General features: G+C 66.7%; 5 protein-coding genes across 5 annotated transcripts; 2 read left to right on the top strand and 3 right to left on the bottom strand.

The window, feature by feature from the left end:
- Positions 1–102: 102 nt before the first annotated feature.
- On the top strand, positions 103–2,371 carry CHLNCDRAFT_54230 (hypothetical protein; the record flags this gene model as incomplete). The annotated part of the gene is made up of 6 exons (XM_005844940.1): positions 103–200; positions 332–959; positions 1,142–1,243; positions 1,424–1,748; positions 1,946–2,061; positions 2,228–2,371. The coding sequence occupies 6 exons, from the start codon at positions 103–105 to the stop codon at positions 2,369–2,371; spliced, it is 1,413 nt and encodes a 470-aa protein (XP_005845002.1).
- Positions 2,372–7,857: 5,486 nt separating this feature from the next.
- On the bottom strand, positions 7,858–10,201 carry CHLNCDRAFT_138448 (hypothetical protein; the record flags this gene model as incomplete). Its single annotated transcript, XM_005844838.1, has 10 exons — positions 7,858–7,919; positions 8,048–8,175; positions 8,310–8,422; positions 8,586–8,669; positions 8,801–8,931; positions 9,044–9,201; positions 9,326–9,424; positions 9,543–9,790; positions 9,949–10,100; positions 10,189–10,201. 10 exons carry the CDS (start codon positions 10,199–10,201, stop codon positions 7,858–7,860), a joined length of 1,188 nt encoding a protein of 395 aa, XP_005844900.1.
- Positions 10,202–10,773: 572 nt separating this feature from the next.
- Positions 10,774–13,451, bottom strand: CHLNCDRAFT_138447 (expressed protein; the record flags this gene model as incomplete). The annotated part of the gene is made up of 7 exons (XM_005844837.1): positions 10,774–11,735; positions 11,871–12,002; positions 12,137–12,255; positions 12,426–12,511; positions 12,722–12,936; positions 13,087–13,112; positions 13,222–13,451. 7 exons carry the CDS (start codon positions 13,449–13,451, stop codon positions 10,774–10,776), a joined length of 1,770 nt encoding a protein of 589 aa, XP_005844899.1.
- A 405-nt stretch (positions 13,452–13,856) lies between these two features.
- CHLNCDRAFT_58765 (hypothetical protein) lies at positions 13,857–16,681 on the bottom strand (the record flags this gene model as incomplete). Its single annotated transcript, XM_005844836.1, has 7 exons — positions 13,857–14,303; positions 14,703–14,997; positions 15,143–15,246; positions 15,428–15,649; positions 15,731–15,884; positions 16,066–16,424; positions 16,526–16,681. The coding sequence occupies 7 exons, from the start codon at positions 16,679–16,681 to the stop codon at positions 13,857–13,859; spliced, it is 1,737 nt and encodes a 578-aa protein (XP_005844898.1).
- A 194-nt stretch (positions 16,682–16,875) lies between these two features.
- On the top strand, positions 16,876–18,117 carry CHLNCDRAFT_54226 (hypothetical protein; the record flags this gene model as incomplete). Its single annotated transcript, XM_005844939.1, has 4 exons — positions 16,876–17,103; positions 17,234–17,526; positions 17,650–17,828; positions 17,942–18,117. 4 exons carry the CDS (start codon positions 16,876–16,878, stop codon positions 18,115–18,117), a joined length of 876 nt encoding a protein of 291 aa, XP_005845001.1.
- Positions 18,118–19,305: the final 1,188 nt, after the last annotated feature.

Raw genomic sequence — 19,305 nt, 5'->3', positions numbered from 1 at the left:
CGCTCGCTGACCCGCCAGCTCAGCGACGACGAGGAGTCGGTGGCGGAGCGGCGCACCAGCATCCTGGCCGAGGAGGCGGCGCCCGCGGCCAAGAGCTGGGGCATGGAGAGCAGCGCGCTGCTGCGCCTGGCGGTGCCCATGGCCCTCACCAACCTCTGCGGCTACTGCATCGCACAGGTCACGGTCATCTTTGTGGGCAGGTGCGGGGCCAAGCACAGCATTCAAACATACAAGTGGAGTGGGGGCAGATGAGCGCAAACGCGCGGTTGGCCGCAACGTGGACGCCTGGCCAGCGGGCCCCCACCCCCACCCCGCCCGTGCGGCCCCGCAGGCTGGGCGCCGTGGAGCTGAGCGCCGCCATCCTGGCCACCTCGCTGTTCAACGTCACCGGCCTGTCGGTGCTCACCGGCTTCAGCGCCGCCATGGAGACGCTGGCGGGGCAGGCGTACGGCGCCAAGAGCTACCGGGCGGTGGGGGTGGTGCTGCAGCGGGCGCTGATCATCGTCACGCTGCTCACCGCCCTGCTGGCCACGGTGTGGTCCAAGGCCGAGTCCCTGCTGCTGCTGGCGGGGCAGGACGAGGAGATTGCGGCCATGGCGGCGCACTACATCCTGCGCATGATCCCCGCCCTGTACTGCGTGGGCCTGTCCGAGGCGTTCAAGCGGTACCTCATGGCCCAGCGCTGCGTGCGCCCCGTGGCCGCCGTCACCATCCTGGCCCTGCTGGTGGCCCCCTTCTTCAACTGGCTGTTTGTCTTCCGACTGGGCCTGGGCTTTGACGGCGCCGCGTACGCCGTGGACGCGGTGCAGGCCTTCATGGCCGCCTGCCTGGGCGGCTTCATCGTCATGCGCGACTACCGCCGCGCGGGCACCCCCACCGCCACCTGGTGCGGCTGGAGCGCCGACGCCTTCCGGCGCTGGCCGCAGTACTTCAAGTTTGCGGTGCCCTCGGTTGTCATGGTGAGGGTGGGGGGTGGGGGAGGTGGGGGGGGGGGGGGCCTTGTGGGGGGGTCCCTTGCTTGTCAACCGTGGCTGGGTGGCCCATGCCTGCGCGCCTGGATGGGCCCCTGCTTGCCCTGCTGTGGATTGTGCATGCGCTCGCGCCTTGACGCCCTGGCCCCCTGGCCTTTTTGCGCCCCCAGGTTTGCGTGGAATGGTGGACCTTTGAATGTTTGATCCTCATGGCCGGCTGGCTGCCAGACCCCCAGGTCACCCTGGCTGCCGCCGGCATCGGCATCAACACGGTGGGTGCAGTGATTGGGGGGTGTTAGCCGGCGCCGTGATGCTGTCAATACCGGCCCACCACCACCAACACACGCTCAAGGCCATGCCCTCTCTCCGAGCCCAGCACACAGCCATCCCCATCCCGCCCTGACCCTGCCCCCTCGCTCCTCCCCCCCCACCACCACCACTACCGCCTGCAGACCGGCATGGTGTTCATGCTGTACAGCGGCCTGTCCCAGGCGCTGAGCATCCGCGTCAGCAACTCGCTGGGGGCGGGGGCACCCAAGGTGGCGCGCCGCGCCACCTGGACCGCCGAGTGCCTCAACCTCATCCTGTCCACCGTGGTGGCCGTTGCGCTGTGGCTGGGCTCCCACCAGTGGCCCCGCCTCTTCACCAACATCCCCTCCGTCGTGGCCGCCACCGCCACCCTCATGCCCATCTTTGCGCTGACGCTGCCGGGGGACGGCACCAACTGCACCCTGCAAGGCCTGCTGCGCGGCGCCGGCGCGCAGAAGCTGGGCGCAAGTGGGTGGCGCCGCGCCGCCGCCGCGCGCCCGGCTCTGGGGGCGCCCGCTGCCGCGTTTGGGCCAGCCAAGCCAGGGGGTGCACAGTTATCCCGCTGAGATGTGCCTTCCGGTAGCAGCTGCCTGCCTGCCTTCCATCGCTCGCCTCACCCGCTGCACATTGCTGCGCCCCCCCCCACCACCACCACACACACGCAGTCTCCAACATCTCCTCCTTCTGGTGCTTTGGCATCCCGCTGGCCTACTACCTCGCCTTCCCCAAAGGCCTGGGCATCCAGGGCCTGTGGTGGGGCCTGTTTGCCGTCAACACACTGGTGAGCGGCGCCCTCCCGCCTCCCTGCCTCCCTGCCTTGCATCGCTCTCCCCCTGCGCCTCTCCTGGCACCCGCTGGCCATTCCGGATGCTGCCGCTGCCCACGCGCTCTCCTTGTTGCCGCCAGCTCAGCACCTGGCCTGCCGCGTTCCGCCACGCGTCCTGCAGGTGGGCTCCGTGATGCTCACCATCGCGCTCACCTTCAACTTTGAGCGGGCCGCGGAGAAGGCGGTGGCACGGTTTGCGGTGGCCACATCAGAGGTGCAACAGTCGCTGCTAGAGGAGGCGGATGCGCCTGCCAATGGCCCCTGAGGGACGAGTTCGTAGTCTTGCGACGAACCGATGGATGGGCGACGCGGCTGCCTGGCGCGCCCAGTGGTGGCTTCTGATTTTTTTTTGATGAACCGACGAATGGCCCCATCTCCATGCATGCCTGATCTCACCCGCCACCAAGCGCCCCCTTGCTGTCTGTTATTCTGCTTTCTTCCCATATCTGTACGGGCAAACTCCGCCATGCAAAATCTGCTACAATGCTGGCACCAGGGCAACACCCAGGGAGGGAGGGAGGGAGCACACAGAACAAACAATCCAAAAACAATTCAGGGAAAGCCGCTCAAATGCGATCGGAGCGTGAGGCAGTGCAAAAGGCTGGCAATTGAATTCAACAAATGCTGGGCAGCAAACAATCCCTGCCACAAATAATTCCATGAAGTATTTTCCTGGACCTGCTCCTTTTTGGAGCAAGCAGGAAGCGCCACCGAGCACTCCAGAGCCAGAACCAGAGCCAGCACCAGAGCCAGCGCCAATCCAAGGAGCGACGCGTGTGCCCTCACACCGCCGCTGCCGCCGTGGCGAGCGCCTGCGTGCGATACGCCTCCACCTCTGCCCTCTTGCCGGCCACCTGCGCCTGCAGGGCCGCGTCGCGCTGCTGGTGCGCGCCCAGGTTCTGCTGCGCCCATGCCAGGCTGGCCTGGACCTGCAGGCATGGGGCAGGACCAGGGTCGTCTGTGGCTAGGACATGGGCACGGCAGCAATTTCGCCTCGTCGGCAGCCCAGCAGCGCGGCAGCCGCCACAGCAGAGCACCAGCGAGGGGAGGGCCACGCCAGGGCCTCCCCTGGTCGGCCTGCCGCCCACCTGGCTCAGCAGGACCTTGACCTGCTCGATGGAGCGCCGCACCGCGGCCAGCTGGATGGCGTCTGACACCACGCCGCCCATCAGGATGTTGGCAAACATGCCGGCCCGCGCGCTGCGGCGGGTCGATGGAGCAGCGGCAGCGGCCGCAGCGACACGGCAAGCCTTAGGTGCCACCCCCGGACGCAACCAAGGGGCGGGCCTGGTCCCAAGGCCACACACAAAGCTGCCCGTCCCGAACCGAGCCAGCCAGGCTGGCGGCGCACCTGCGGAGGATGCCTGGGTCGACGCGGGGCATGCCTGCACCCAGCACGGCGCTGGCCTGCAGCCAGGGCCAGCACACGCCCCTGCTCACACACCAGCAAAGCAGCATGGGGGAGGTGCCGCCCAGCCCGACCAGCAGAGCAGAGCAGAGGGCGGCGCACCTCTTCTGTGACTCGAGCCGCCTGGGCCACCCCTTCATTGGCCCGCCGGAACACCGCCATCTCTGCCAGGTTCTGCACACACGGGCGGAAGGGCGAATGTAGTGATGGTTTGGACGGATGCAGATGCTGATCAACAGGCTCTTTCAGGGCACCCACCACCACCCAGCGACGCCAGCAGTGGCAGGGCAGAGCAGGGCCACCACCCGCGCCGCCGCTCACCCCCAGCTGCCGCCCCGGCTGGTTGCGGGCGCGCACGCCGGTGCGGGCCTGGAAGGCCATGCCCCGCCCCATGTTGACAGCCCCCAGCATCTGGGTGCGTCCCATGGCCTGCGGCAGCAGCATGCGCCGTGGCAGAAAAGGGGCTCAGCTCCAGGGAAGAAAGGGGCTCGGTCGTGGAAGGGTTGCGCGGCGGCAGGCTGAACAGGGCCGGCACAAGCGGGGCCTCCCAAGAAGGAGGGCGAGCAGCGTGCATGCCGGGTGCAGGCAGGGAAGCCGCCGGCGGCGCCGTCCCGGGGCTTGCCTGCAACGCCTCCTGCAGGCTTCGGGCGGCGCTCTGCAGCAGCTGCACGCCGCGGCCGAAGCTGGCGGCGTGCCGCCCAGCCTGCAGGCAAACAAGGCGGAGGCGGTGCTGTTGGGGTACACAGCGCTGCTCCCGGCGCATCACCACACCCCTGCCGCTGGCCCCCTCCTCGTCTGCCTCGGAACCCCCCACCCACCGATGCCTCTGTCGGTGCCCACGCCAGCGCTCACCTCTGCCGCCTGCCCCTCCAGCACCCGCATGCTGTCCCCCAGCACATTCAGCCGCGGCGAGGCGCGCCAGGCTGGCGCCGCAAACATGCGCTCCACCAGCACCTCCAGCTCCCGCCTCGCTGCCGCCAGCTCAGCATCCTGCACACGTGGCAGGCAACATGCTGCTATGATGTGGTGCTTGTGCTTAACCTGCTGGTCTAACAGCAGGTGATGGGAGGACCTGGTTGGAGGGCAGGGGGGCAAAGATAACCCCAGCGAGAGGCACCTCAGAGTGAGGCACTGGCCAGCCCACCTTGCCCTGCCACGCCGCCAGCTGCGCCTGCGCCTCCTGCGCCTGCGCCGCCACCGTCGCCGCCCGCTGCTCCTGCTGCTGCAGCTGCTGCGTCAGCCTGGCCACCTGAGCCTCCGCCTCGGCTGCAGGAGCAGGCAGGCAGGCAGGCAGAGGCGGTGGGAAGTGGAGGGGGCCAAGGCGGCGCCCTCGCCTGGCCAGCGATGCAACAGGAGCATACGCTGTGGCCTCGCACTGCTGCGGCAGCAGCTGGCCCAACCTTGCTTGCGCTCCACGCCGCCCTTGCCGAAGCACAGGCAGCCGCCGCCCCCGCCCGCATACTTGGCCACCTGTCAGAGCAGCGGGGCAGAGGCGGCGTGCACAGGCCACGAGGCATGAAGTGGTGGGGGCACAAGGCGGCGGCTGATGCCACGTCGCCACAACAACTGAAAACAGGCTGACCGGCCCCGCCAAGTACCCCTCCTCCTGCACCAAACCTCACCAGCTTCTCCTCTTTCAGCAGCGCAGCGCGGGTGGTGGGCACCGCCCCCTGCGCCGCCAGCTGCTGCTGCTGCATGCTGGCGGCGTACTGCTGGGCAGCCGCCACCTTGGAGGAGGTCTGCGGAGCGGCGACAGCGGCCGGGAGCGATTGGCGCGGGCCACGGCAGCAGGCCGCGGGATGCAGGTCCCGGGGTGCAGCCAAGGCTGCCGTGTGTAGGTGGGCGTACGGCCTACGGCTGGCGGGTACCGCCAGGCGGCTGCTGCTGGGCTCACCTGCAGCGCCTGCAGCTCTGAGATGCTCTGCTTCAGCTGGTTGTATCGCTGCAAGTCTGCAGGCTGGAAGCAGGCTCGGGGGTCCGGCTCGGCGGCACCAGCAGCAGCGCCCGCAGCCGCATAGGCGGCAACGGGTGGTGCAGGGGCAGGGGGCTCCGGTGGCGGAGTAGGGGTCAGCGGTGGTGGTGCCCCCCTCGCCGCTGCTGCTGCTTCCACAGGCGGTGCTGGCTCGGGTGGCGCCGCCTCGGGTGGCGCCACGCCCAGGGCCGTCAGGCCGGATCGCACCTTGCGAGCCTGCGCCAGGGCAGTTGGGCCACGGCTCAGCTGCAGCACATGTGCGCACACGCATGCACACAGCGCCGCGATGTGCCAGTGCACTCATGCCGCTCCTTGGCGGGGTGGCAGCGAGGTGGAGGCGCCCCCTGCTGGCACCCCCGACTGGGCGACCTGGAGCGGCGCCAGCCCCAGGTACTCTGTCAGGTCGGTGTCGCTCAGGGTGTTCAGATCTGCGCCAGCCACAGCGTTGCGCCGAAACTCATCCGCCACAGAGTCGGGCAGGTGCAGGCTTCGCAGCCACGTGACCACCTGCAGGCGGCGGCGTGATTCAAGGGTTCCGCGGAACAGGCGGTCGCCCAAGCGGGCGGTGGCGGCGCGGCGGTGATGGCGGCACAGGGCATGCACGCAGCGGCTCCCGCCCATCGGCCGTCCCACCGGGCAAACGCAACGCGATCACCTGCTGGGGAGTCCAGGCCTCCACCGGGCCTAGTGGCGTGGTAGCCTCCTCCGTCATCGACGGCGGCGCGGTGCGCCTGTTGGCCAACAGGCGTAGCGCCGAGAGGAGGTGATTTAGGAGCGTCGTACAGGCCACGACAACCCCGATTAACTGGCGAGCAGGCAGCTTCCTCTTTAACCAGCTGGCAGCACCGCCAGTCACACATGGAGGGGGAAGTGGACGCATTTGGGCTTGCAGCTACCCTTGCTGCTCAGTTTCATCTGTGGCTTACGTTACACACACACACTGCAGGATATATACTCATGGGAAGGCAACCCTTGCTGCTCAGTTTCATCTGTGGCTTACGTTACACACACACACTGCAGGATATATACTCATGGGAAGGCAACTGGCAATTGAAATACAATGCCTTAAGTGCAGCGGTAGGGGATAAACAGGCATCAGCCCACCCCATGCAGGTTTGCCAGCGCCGCCCAGAGCAGCGCCAGGCTGTACAGCGCCAGCAGCTGGGCCGCCAAAGAGCTGTGCACGGTGGTGGGCACGGCTGCCAGCCGCAGAGCTAGCCTGCGCTGCAGCGCCTCGGTGTGCTGCCACCAGCCACGACGGGGAGGGCGGCCAGGCGGTGGGTCAGGCAGCGCCGCTGAGTCGTACAGCCGCGCCTCCTGCTGCGCCAGGAGGAGGATCAGGCCGGCAAAGCCAATCACCAGCTGCAGGAAGGCAAAGAGAGTGCCGCACATGGCGAGGTCGCCATCGGGGCGCCGCAGCGGCTGTGCCCGCCGGCCTTGCGGCACCTCTGGCGTCTGCCCCACCACCACCAGCGCAAGCTCCTGCACCATTGCCGCCACAGCGGCGCAGGCAAGGTAGGCGCCGCGGATGGCGCCGGCCGCCTGCCGCCGCTGCATGGCGAGTGCGCACACGCCTCGGTTGCGGAGCAGCGTGGAGGCCAGCACCACGGACTGCGCCGGTATGTGCAGCAGCAGGGGGGTGGGCCTGGCCATGCCGAAGAAGAAGAGAGGGAAGGCCATGCTGCTGAAAGCCAGCAGGGCTGCCGCTGCTCCAGCCTGCAGCCACAACGGCGCCACCCCCGGCTCCAGCAGCGGCGCCAGGTTGGCAACCGTCATGGAGCCATAACCGCGGTGGCATGCCGCCGGCAGCAGCATCAGCCACAGCCACGCCGCCGTGCTGAGGCTGCGCCAGGCGGCGTAGCTGGCGGGCCGTCGCCACCGCCAGGCAATGTGGGCCAGGAAGAGGCACTGGATGGCGGCGAAGAAACCCAGGTCGGAGGGCGGCACGGCGTGCCAGAAGCGCGCCAGAAAGCAGGCCGTCGCCACCTGCAACAGCGGGACACAACAAGGAGTGAGCTGCCGGCACCTTGGACATAAACTCCAAGCCTGCCTACTCTCACCACTCCCAGCCAATCGACCAGCTGGTCATGGCCTGTCATCTTCCTTCTGTTGAAAAGCTGGGTCAGGCCTGCCATGGCACACACAGGTGAAACCAGAGCCAGCGCCAATGGCAAACAGCCGCCACTTTGAAGCAGGACGAACTTCCTGACACGGCAGCTTAGTTCGTTTATTTTTATTAAAAAATTGAGCGAATCAGGATGGAAACCAGCGTGAGAACAGAATGAAAATGCAGTGCAATGCATGATGGACAGACAACAACGGAACCAGCTACAGACGGTGCTCGAGTGCGGCATCCTGCCTCTCATTCATGTCACGACTCTGCCTCGCAGATCATGTTTAGCAGGTAGAGGTTGAGCTCGCGGTACACCACGGCTGCAGGCAAGCAATAGCATGGGTGAGGGAGGAAGCGGGGTGGGGAGGGCAGCGGTCACCCGGCTTATTGGTGCGCCTTCCTTTATGCCAGCCCGCGGCCACCCACCCCCTGGGCTCAACAGGCTCACCCTGGTAGTGCCGGGGGTCCCACATGGGCTTGTTAAGCATCTTGACAAGCGGACGGGTGATGGCATAGGCATCCAGCACACCCCAGCCCTCTGCTGCCGTGTGCTTGAGCGCAAGCGCGTCGTGGTCCCTGCATCGGCGGTAGCAGGGCAGGGACAGCGCGCAGGCGTCGCACGACGGGACCAGATGTTGCAAGCTGCAGAATGCCTGCTTCGCTGCATGGCATCCGCATCTGCGGCGCTGAGATATGCAGCGGGCGGCCACCTGGTGGGCGCCCTTGGGCCGCGGGCGGCGGTGGTGGTGCGCCAGATGACGCGCCCCAGCTGCTCAAACACCGAGTACAGGCCGGCGGCGGCGATGGACCGCCACTTGTCATCCTGCAGAGCACAGGGAGCTGCTGGGTCAGGAATGGAGCCGTGTCCCGCCTTTGCCAGCAGAGTGATGAAGCCCAGGCAGTGTGCTCCCAAGGGAGGCCAGCATGTCACATCGCACAGCACCCTGCTAATCCCAGGAGCACGACGCCCCGGCGCAGCAGCGCACCCCGAATGCGTTGCTGGAGCCCCACATGCCGGAGTTGATGATGACGTGCGTGGGCTGTAGCGGGCGTACCACCCTCCTCAGGGCCTGCACCACGCAATCGGCACGTCAGCGCAGCGCTCAAGCCCTGCGGCATCCGGCAGACCGGCAAAGGCATGATGCCGACACGCCAGGCACTCGAGGCGACATGCATCCTGCGTCAGCTGGCGCACCCCGACCAGGTCAAACGCCCAGTCGGCAGTCTGGTTGCAGGTGGCGGGCGCGCACGGCGTCTGGCCCATGAGGTGTGGCGGGAAGCCGAAATGGCCGTGCACAGTGTGTGGCGCTGTAGTGTACGTGAAGTGGGAGACTGCGAGGGGAGGGGAGGTGGGCGGGAAAGCAGCGGGCATGGAGGGTGAGTGGCAGCGCAGCTGCCCACGCAGCAGGCGCCCGTAGGCCGGATGCACGACCCACGGACCCACCTGCCGTGGCGCCGTCTGCTGTGATGAAGAACCGGTTTTCAAACTTCTCCTTCTCGGGCGGCCTGGGGGTCACCCCTAGGATGTACTCCCTTCGGTAGCAGTCGCACAGCTCGCGTCCGCCAAACAGCGCGCTGGTGCCCCGCAGGAAGTCGTTCCAGCTGCGGCACGGCAGGGACCACAGCATGGGGCAGCAGGACGCAGCGCAATCAGGAGCTGCCTGCAGCCAACCGAGCAGCGCATCGGCCCCTTGCTCCGCCCCCTGGCCTGCCTTGCCTGGGCCACTCGTGCTCGTTTGTCACACTGGGCTGCCCTGGCACGCCGCCCAGCGGGGCAGGCCACTCTCCCTTCTCCAGAAAGTAGATAAGTGCAAGGTACTGATACCTGAAGAAGGACGGGAGGAGCAGCATGCGGCAGCATAGCAGGGCCTCAGCTCTGTGCGGCTCAGCTCTGTGCACCCTACGTCGCTAGCTCGGCCGACCATCTGCCCACCATCTCGCACCTGGTCAGGCTGTCCCCCACAAACACCAGTCGCTTGCCCGCCAAGCACTGCTTTGCCTCGGCATGGGAGTAGCGCTTCATGGTACAGCCTCGTATGGACAGCTGGTCGGCTGTGCCGTTGCGCTTGCTCCAGTGCACAGCGCTGTAGTTCAGCTGGGTGTTGAACTTGCAGGGCACCGGGGTGGGCCCGCTGCTGTTCCCCGGGTCCGCCGGCCGCCGTAGGGAGGCTTTTGACCGCAGCGGCAGGCTCTACATGTGGGGTGGTGGAGCGATGAAAGGAATTTAGAGAAATGGGGCCAGGGCTTGCGAGGGGATTGTCATGCTGGCCAGGATGGCACAGAACATGGCAAGTGCTGCTTCAGATGCACGCTGCTGGCCGCCGGCAGCGGACTGCACAAGGGGCTCACAAATCCCGGCCAGGGCGACCGCCGCTCCTCCAGCAGGCTTCCAGATAAGGTGCGCAGGACTGCCAGTGCGCAGAGCACCGCCACTCCAGCCCCGACTGCTGCTGTCAGCGCCGTGCCCGACCACCGCCTAACGGAGGGCTGGGGGGCCAGGCCTGCATGAGGAATCAGAAAGGTGTGGTATGAGATGCATGGCTCCCCATCCACATGCTGTGCAGGCTGTGAGCCAGGGCTCCAGCCTACCAGGGGCCAACATACTGCCTGGATGTCGGCACCGCTGGCGGCAGCGTCAACCGCCAAAGCGGCAGCTGATGGAGGCCGCCGCCGCAGTCGGCTGAGCAGAGAAATAAGCTTCGGCGCTATGTTTCGGCGATCTGACGAGCCCAGGGCTCCAGTGAACGTCGTCCTGTTGAGCGCAAGAGCTGTGATAAGTGGGAACCTCCCACCCCTCCTGGCAGAGGAACACGGATCCAAGCTCAAAGATGGCGGTCAGAGCGCCGGAAGGTGATGCGAGTTTTTGCTGCCTGCGAGGCGTGCTGCGCTTTTTTTGGGCTGTCACGACCTGCTGCCGAGAAAACGCCAGACAACGGAGCATCATTCCAGAAATTCAGCCCCATGCAGCCCCTCCGGTTTGCGGCAAACCGCAACAAGCCATGATTCAACTGAGGCACGTGTCCTGGCGGGTTTCGAAGGTCATTGCAGGATGCCTACCCTGGCCAGGTCAATTGGGCAGCCCTGTGCACCCCGGTGGAGTTGTTAACAACGGTGCCGGGAACAACATGCCAGGACACTGATGTGGGACAGACACAGGGACAAACTAAGGGCCGCTCAGCCGCTGCCAGTGCCGCCGGCGACGTTCGAGCTGGGCGGCGCTCGAAGGCCGCCGCCGGCCGCGCCGCCATCGCTGGCTGTGGCTGCAAGCTCTGCCAGCGTGGCCCGCATTCCAGCGCTCATGCCGGCGCTCAGCAGGGCCGCGGCCGCCGTCTCCAGCTCCAAAAGATTGCTGCCGCAGCTCTGCACCCTCCTGCCGCCACCGGCCAACACGCCCCCGCCGCCGCCTGCACTCGTGCTGGCGCCGCTGCCGTCGCCGCCACCGCCAGCATGGACCACGGGGCGGTAGCAGCGCCCCGAGCTGGAAAGAAAGTCGAGCTGCAGGTCCACGCTGCCGCCGGCCGCCGCCGCCAGGCGCGCCGAGCTGCCATAGCCGCGCTCCTCTGCCGCCAGCAGCGGGCATGAGTGGCGCAGCAGGCGCAGGCGCGGCAGGCCGGCCAGCAGGCCGCGCCACTCGGCGGGCGTGGGCTGCAGCTGCCAGCAGCGAGCCAGGTCCAGCTCGGTGAGGCAGGAGCAGGCCGCCAGCGCGGCAGCCGGCAGGCTGGCAAAGCGGTTGCCGGCGAGCACCAGCTTCTCTAGCAGCGGCGGCAGCATGGCAGCTTGTGCTGCCGCCGCCGCCGCTGCTGTCGCGGCGCCCGCGGCACGGCTGGCGACCAGCTGCTGCTGCAGCTGCTGCTGGTGCCGTCGGTGAGAGGGCGAGCTCACGCTGCCAGGTCCAGGGGCCCCCGCCGCCGCTGCCGCCGCCGATGGCTGGAGGGGTGGCGCTGGCAGGGACGTTAGCTGGTTGTCTGAGAGCAGCAAGGTGCGCAGCTGGGGCAGGCTGGCCAGCCGCGGCGGCAGCCGCTCCAGGGCGCAGCGCGCAAAGTCCAGGAATCGCAGCGCGGTCAGCGCGGCCAGGGGCGCAAAGGGGTCTGCCTTGTGCTGGCACATCTCGCCAAACGCCTCCAGCCGGTCGCAGCCTGCATCGCACAGCAGACCGAAATCAACCGATCCCCGATGATCCTGGGCCGGCCGTTGACGAGGCGGCCAGCTGCCGCTCCGTCCAAGGGAACGGGCGGCGGCGCTGCAAGCACGCGCTGCCGCGGCGGTCGCACCCCTGAACGACAGCAGCGTGAGGCTGGTGAGCGCGGTGAGTGCGTCGGGGACCGCCGACAGCGCGCCCTCTGTCAGGCGCAGCTCCCGCAGCCCGCTGGCTGCTCGCAGCGGCGTGAACGCGCTCTCCTCATCTGCAGGTGAGGGCAGCGGCAGAGCCGGGTGTGTTGGACGGGGTGCATGGGGGATGCGAGGGCAGCTCAAGAATGGCCAGCGCCGCAGCCTCTACCAGCCGCATCTGGCGCCAAGGGGCTGGGAGGCAGCTCACCGGCTTGCAGCAGGTAGGTGGCGGCGGTGCCCAGGGTGAGCTTGCACAGGCGGGTGAGGCGCGTGAAGCAGTCTGGCAGCTCGTCCCAGCCCTCTGTGTCAGGGTCGGCCTCCCCCACGCTGCAGGGAGGAGCAGGTGTGGCAAGGCGGTGTGCGCCAGGGCAGCTGCAGCTGCAGCTAGCAACAGCTGGCGCCACGCAGGACTCCAGCTGCCTTCCCAAGCAGCCCGCAACCCTTGGATTTGCCTTGCTGCCGTGCTGCCGTCTTTCTGCTGCTGCTTCCTCCCTCACCGGTCAATGACGAGCTCTGTAAGCGACGGCGGCAGCGCCAGCTCCGTCAGCCCCGGCAGCGCATTCCACATCTCCAGGCTGTCCAGCTGCAGGCAGCAGAGAAGGGAGGTGCAGCGTGGTGGTGGCTGGGTGCGCGAAACGTGGCTGAATGGCTGAGCAGCACCACGCCGGGAAGGGCGTGGGCCCGGCCACCGACAAACGCCCACCACACTGATGGCTCAACCAACGCTCATCCTCCAGGAGCTGCCCCGACGCCCACCACCCTTGGTGCTTTCTTCCCCCAACCTGCGCCGCACCTGCGTCATGCCCGCCAGCCAGCGCCAGTCCACCCAGAAGAAGGGCCAGTCGCTGCAGGTGCCACGCAGCACCAGGCGCCGCAGCCCGTCGGCCAGCGACGGCACCAGCAGGCCCAGCAGCGCCTCGGCGTCTGGGTACAGCAGGGCCACCTCGAGGCTGGCCACCGCCGTGGCGCGGCGTGCCAGCCACCCCACCACTCGCTCCACATCCAGGGCTGCATGGAGCCAGGAGTGGAGCAAGGCGCAGGATGGGTGGGTGGATGGGTGGCACACAAATCTGGCGATGCTGGCTCATTGCAGCAGCACAGAACCGCAGGTGAGGGCAGCAGGCAGACTTGCGGCAGCGTAGCCCGCATCCAACCCACCGCATGGTGTGGTGTAGCTATTTCGCCTGCACCGGGGGGGAGCAGACGGCGAGGCAGGGGTTGAGAGGCAGGGCACGGCAGCATGTCATTGGAGGCACACACCGCAGCCCAGGCAGCCAGGCAGCTGAACCGCACCGATCTCTGCCTCGGGAGCGCTTGGGCGGCAGGGCCAGCTGCACCTCGTGCCACAGCTCCAGCCGGTCGCGCAGCAGCGCAGCCCAGCGCCGGCACGTCGACGCGACCGCCCGCAGCTGCGTGCTGTCACGCACGGCCGCCAGCACAGCCGAAAGCAGGTCGTCAGTGAGGTCGTTGATGCTCAAGCCTGGCCCCTCTCGGCGGAGCGCCAGCGGCGGCAGCGCCGCCATGGTGATGACCCGGGCGGTGCGTGCGCGCTGCGGGGCCCAGCGGCCGGCGTCTCGTGCTACTCAACACAGCGGCTGAGAAAGGGTGTGGCGCCTGAAGCGGCCAAGGGGACCGTGTCTACTTTGGTTGCGGCTTGGGCGAAAACCGCTGGCGCACAGTTTAATATTGGCTGCTGGGGAAGTGTATTTTTGTTTAGACAGGGCCAAGGCTTAATGCCACCGCCGCCACTTGGCGCATTACCACCCACCTTCGGTGCGGTGACGATCTGAGGCAGGCCGCAGCACCGCCCACAGTCCCCTCCTTCAGGTCCTTTACTGATGGGCATGGTATGCATATGGCTTGCAGTTTCACAGATGCCTCACAATCAGCAGTAGCACTGCAAAGGCAGCCTGACCGTCGTCCCCTTCCTACCGCTTCTCCCTGTGCTGCCACCGCATGCTGGCCACGGCCACCAGCACGCATGCCGCCGCGTCGCCAGGCTCCTCATGCAGGTCGGCAAAGTTGGCCAGATCATCCTCCCTCTGCTCTGGAGCCAGGCTGTGGCAAAAGGCAGTGCTGTAGTAGGCAGCCGAGCGCAGGTCGAGGCCGCCCGCCTCCCTGCACAACCGCAGCACCGTACGCAGCTGCTGCACCTGCTGCTTGGAGGGTGCCTGTGTGGCGCCAGCCGCCGAGGACCCGGCCGCAGCTGCCGCGTGCTGCACACAGGCGCCCAGGGCTGCCAGCTCGCCGGCTGCTGCCAGCTCAGCGAAAATGGCGGCATCCTGCTGTGCCTGGTCGGGGTTGAGCTGGTGGTTGAGCGCTGCACGATAACGACCAGCCGCGCCCCTGCCCAGCACCCCAGCTGCCTTGCACCGCTCCAACAGCGCCAACAGGCGCCGCCGCAGCTGAGCGGCCGGCTCCTCTGCTGCTGCCGCAAGAGTGATATTTGCGGCTGCCGCTGCCGGGACTGCCGCTGCTGCTGCTGCTGCACGCGATGCCTCAGCAGCAGCCCCTGCAACCGGCTGCTGCTGCTGACCACTGAGCTGAGAGCTCTTGCTAAAAGCCACGCCTGGTGGGGCAATCGCAGGGTCTGCAAGAGCGCCGGCTGCTGATGCCCCACCTGAGTGCACGGCAGCAGGTGCGGCAGCATGCGCCAAAGGCTTCTGTGCCACCTCCCTGGTTTGCTGCTGCCGTGGCAACTGCTGCTGCTGCCGCCTGGGAGACTGCTGTTGAGATGACTGTTGCCTCTGCTCCTGGCTGTCCTGCTCCCGCACCAGCAACGGGCTTGGCGACTGCTGCTTCTGCTGCTCCCGCTCCTCGGTGCGCGGCTGCGACAGCGGCCGCTCCTCCTCCTCATCATCGCTGCTGCTGATGACCACCCGTTGCCGCTTGTAAGATGGCGGCGAGGCAGCAGCAGCAGCTGGTGCCGCACCTGCTGCTGCCGCCGCCGCACCCTCTGCCGCATCCTCGCAGTGCCGCTCGTACGCGGCCAGAGCGGCGGCCACTTCCGTGCGGTGGCTGCGCTCCTCCTCCACCTCGGATGGCAGCTGCCCCGCAAAGTTGCGGATGCTGCAAGACAGAAGGAGGCCACGCACAAAGGGAGGCTGGCTGACAATGCATGGTTGCGAACAAGAGATACGAGCAGACAACAGCCTTCATGCCCAGCCCTCTGGCTGTGCTTGTGCTAAAAAGCTGACAGGTGCTCGGCCCCCACCTGACATCTGCGCCCCCATCAACAAACTTGTGAACATACTGAGCGCTGGCGTGGGGCTTGGCATGCCGCACCAACTCGTGGAGCACCGTGTTGCCCTCATTGTCCTGCAGAGCAGGCAGGAGCGGGGCATCGGGATCAGCTGTCCAGCCAGGCCGCTATGTGCACGGCATCATTTGCCCGGCGCCATACCTAGGCTGTGCTGCAGCGTTTCAGGTTCACAACAGCAAGTGCGGCATGGCAAGAAGGCAGAACAAGCGCAGACGGGGCACTCTGGCTGTGACGTGCCTGCTGGTTCACCGCCACGCCCAGCTTGCGCGCCAGCCACAGCAGGTGGCACAGCAGCGGGAAGAGGTCCTTGGAGGAGTTGGCCCAGGAGCAGGTGTAGAAGAGGAAAGTGCGGCCCTGGGCATCCAGCGACCGCGCATCGATGCTGGGGTGCTGCAGCAGCGCCCCCAGCAGCTTGCCACGGCGCTGCAGCGCCCCGTCGCTCTTGTCGATGGCGGGCACCTGCGAGCCAGGCGGGCGGGGGGGCAGGGGCAGGAAGGAAATGAGAGCAGGGAGCGGCACGAGCAAGCAAACAGGTGCAACCGAGCGGCAGGAGCCACTCGCCGTCTGGATGGCCAACCGCAGGAGGTGCTCCGACTTTTCTGAGCCCTCCAGGTCCAGAAGGAACTCGACCAGGTGCGTGCGGCCGTGCCGGGCCGCCAGGTCCAGCGGAGTGTAGCCATCGGCGTCCTTGGTGCTGCAGGTCGCGGCAGCAGGAGAGGGACTGATAAAGGGTGGAAGCTAGGCAGGCGGCCGGGAGTCGCAGTGCATGAGAGGGCCAGTATTGGATCAGTGTCCGTGGATGGTGGCTGGAATGCCCAGAAAATAGGCAGAAGGGCACGGGGCGTGGCACATCCGCATGGCACTGTGGCACCCACTTGAGGCCTGCCCCCTGCTCTAGCAGCAACTGCAGGAAGCCGCTGCCTGCGATGGCGGCGGCATGGGCCGGGGTGCAGCCGTCGGCATCCTTGGCGTCTATGCCGACCCCCGCCTCCACGGCTGCGGAGATGAGGCGGCGTGCCAGACCCTCCAGCTCGGGCTTGAAGGGATGCCAGGTGTCTGCCACCACGTGCAGCACGGTGCGTTCGTCGCGCGTGCACGCAGCCAGGTGCCGTGTGCTGACCAGCCGCGACAGCAGGCGCCCTTTCCCGGTGGCCGTCAGCTCGTCCAGCAGGGCCGCTAGCACGGCAACCCGATCTTCCAGCTTGGCCCACCGTTTCCCGGTGCCTCGCCAGTGCTTCATCAGGGAGGGCAGGGGGAGAATACTCGAGTTAACTTCTAAATTCAAGTTGAGCGGCGGCGGCGGGTTTGAAGTGGCGCCAGCACCAGCGGGCGTACTCTGTCGCCTATCTGAGACACCGCCAGGATGAAAGGCGTGGCCCCATTGCAGTCAGCATGCCGATAGCCGTGGAGGTTCAATTCGCTGCCCAACTTTGTTACACTGGCCACGTCCACGGCCTCCACCGCAAACCACAGGTCGCCGGGCGCCGACATGCTGTTTGGCATTGCCAGACACACACAATGCGCAGCATTTGGCCCCAACCAAATGTACTACTGAAGGTACTGCCTGTTCTGTGGAAACTCGGCTTTTTCATGCGAAGAGGGCGCCAATTGACGCTGTGAAGGACCCTTGAAGGGGCCCTGTAGCACCATCCCAGCTCTGCTCTCGAGCAAAGGGAGGCTGTGCCATGACGCTCGTGTTCGCTGCTGTGTTGCTACTGGCATGCTCGACACATGCGTCCGGCAGCGGCAGGAGGCTGTCGGATGGCGACGGGGTTGTGGCCTCCGACAAGCAGCTGCCGCCCGTGCGCCAGTCGGTGAAGACGCTGGGCCCAGCTCTGGGTGCGTACAGCTTCATGGCAGCTCTGATGGACGGTAACGAGACGTGGTGCGGAGGCACATTGATCAGATCCAAAGTGAGTGGAGAATACACGCACCCGGACCAGCGCCTGCAACCACGCCTATGTGGCGCTCCTGCCCTGCCGCTGCCCGGCCTTGCCATGGCTGCTTCCACGCTCGACAATCACACCCCTGATGTCGCTGCAGGCGGTTTTGACCGCTGCGCATTGCTTAGATAACGAGGATGGGACTTATTGGCGACCTAGCAGCGTTCGAATTGGCTGGGCCGACCTTCGCTACCGCCAGACTGGCGACGAGCAGATCTCGGTGAAGCGCATCATTGTTCACCCTTCATACAAGCGAGCCCCAGAGGTCACAGAATATGGCTCCGATTTTGCCATCCTGGTGCTGGAGCGCCGCTCCAAGAAGCGGCCCATCACGCTGTCCCGCCCGGGCTCCAAGCTCAAGGCGGGCGCATGGGTCTGGGCCGCCGGCTACAGGTGGGGCACGCGGCTTTTTGGTGTTGCCTCCTCCAGCTGACTGGATGGGTTTGCATGGGTCCTGCCTTTAGGGACCCTTTCCTCAGTGTATGGAGCAACACCCTATGCTTGTCCCCCTTTCAGCAACATGGGCAAGAAATACGGCACGACCGCCAACTGGTTTTGGACGCAAGTCAACTCGCCCAAGACGTGTGTGAGGAAGTACAGAGAGATTGCTGGCGGCAAGCTTCGGGAGTCGACCAGGACAATCTGCACCGGAGGCCAGAATGGGCGGCACGAGGGAGTGTGCAGCGGGGACTCAGGTGAGGGGAGGGCTCTTGCAGCTGCTGGCCACCTGCGTGCTCGCTTGCACCTCCTACGCCTAGTCCCCGTCGCCTGTTCATCCGCTACCCGCCCATTGCTTGCTTGCGTGCAGGCGGCCCGCTCATTTACGGCGACGACCCTGGGCCCTACATCCAAGTGGGTGTCTTGTCCTGGGGCCTGGGCCCCAGCCCCTGCGCGCCCGGTGCCGTGGGAGTCAATTGGTGGGCCAGTCTGCTCTACCCGCCCCACCGCAAGTGGCTGGCAAGGAAGCTGAAGAAGCTGGGGTAGAGGTACTGACGGTGCGCCAGAGATAAATGCGCCCATGACTGCGTATGGCAAGAGCAGCGCTTGAAATTCGCGACGCTTCTTCGGTCACGTCAACCTTGCACCTGGTTCTCCTTCACGATTTGTTTGCTTTTTGCTCCGTTACATGCCGCTCCGCTTTTGTACCGCTTGCACAGAGTCGCTGTCGTGCTCGGCGGGCGCTATTCTCATGTCAAGCCATGTTAGGCCCGCCGCCGCTGCCGCCACCGCCCGCCGCCTTGCCCATGGCCTGGAAGGGCGACATCCCCGGCGGTTGCCGAGCCTGCTGCTGCGGCAGCGGGGCACCAGCCGTTGCAGTGGTTCCCGTTGACCTGGCGCTGTGCTGCCCACCTTCGTTGCTGTCATGGTGCCAGTCGTACGAAAACAGGTCATCTGCACATGGCAGGAAAGGCAAAGGCATGAGTGTCTGACTGGAGTAGTACAATCGCAAGCTGCTGATGATGCGGCCCGGCATCCCACCCTGATGCAAGGGCACACAGGTGGTGGGCATCGGGATGCAGTGGCAGCTCCTGGCATGCTCTGGTGGGCCAGCAGAGTGATGCAGGCATGCCTACCTGGATTGGGCGCATTCCACAGCCAATTAACCCCTGCACCAAAGCTATCCTTGAACACCGACAGCCCACGCACCAGGCGCGAGCTGCCCGGCTGCGGCTGCTGCTCTGCCGTCGTGCGTAATCCCCCAGAGCCCTCCCGCCCGCTGATGCTGGTGGCAATGCTCAGTGTGGCCTGCTGCCGTGCCCTCAGAGAGGCAGCGGCGCGGGCCACCACACGGTCTGCCTGCTTGTCGGGCCTAAATGGCGGGCGGGTGGCGGCCCCACCCAGCGCAGGGTTCTGCCGCGGCAGCAGCGTCTCGTTGGCTGGCTGCGGCACCGGGAGCGGCTCAAACGCCGAGGCCACCTGCTGCTGGTAGGCGGGGGCGCAGCAGGGAGGCATCTGCGGGCAGGGAGGGCAGGGCAGCGGTAAGGGCAGGGAGGTCGACTCGGGCTCAGTGGTGGCACGCACGGCATTGACACTTGGGTGGTCATGCACCGGCATATGCAAGCATTGTCATCTAGCCCCCTAAGCCACCCCCCACACGCAGGGCCCAGCCCAGCCCCAGCCCACCTCTGGAGTGTAATGATCGTCCAGGCCCTGCCGCTGCCCTCGTCCCAG

This window comes from Chlorella variabilis, assembly GCF_000147415.1.
Source record: "Chlorella variabilis unplaced genomic scaffold CHLNCscaffold_20, whole genome shotgun sequence".
NCBI lineage: Eukaryota > Viridiplantae > Chlorophyta > Trebouxiophyceae > Chlorellales > Chlorellaceae > Chlorella > Chlorella variabilis.
This window is presented reverse-complemented; position numbering and strand designations above follow the sequence as displayed.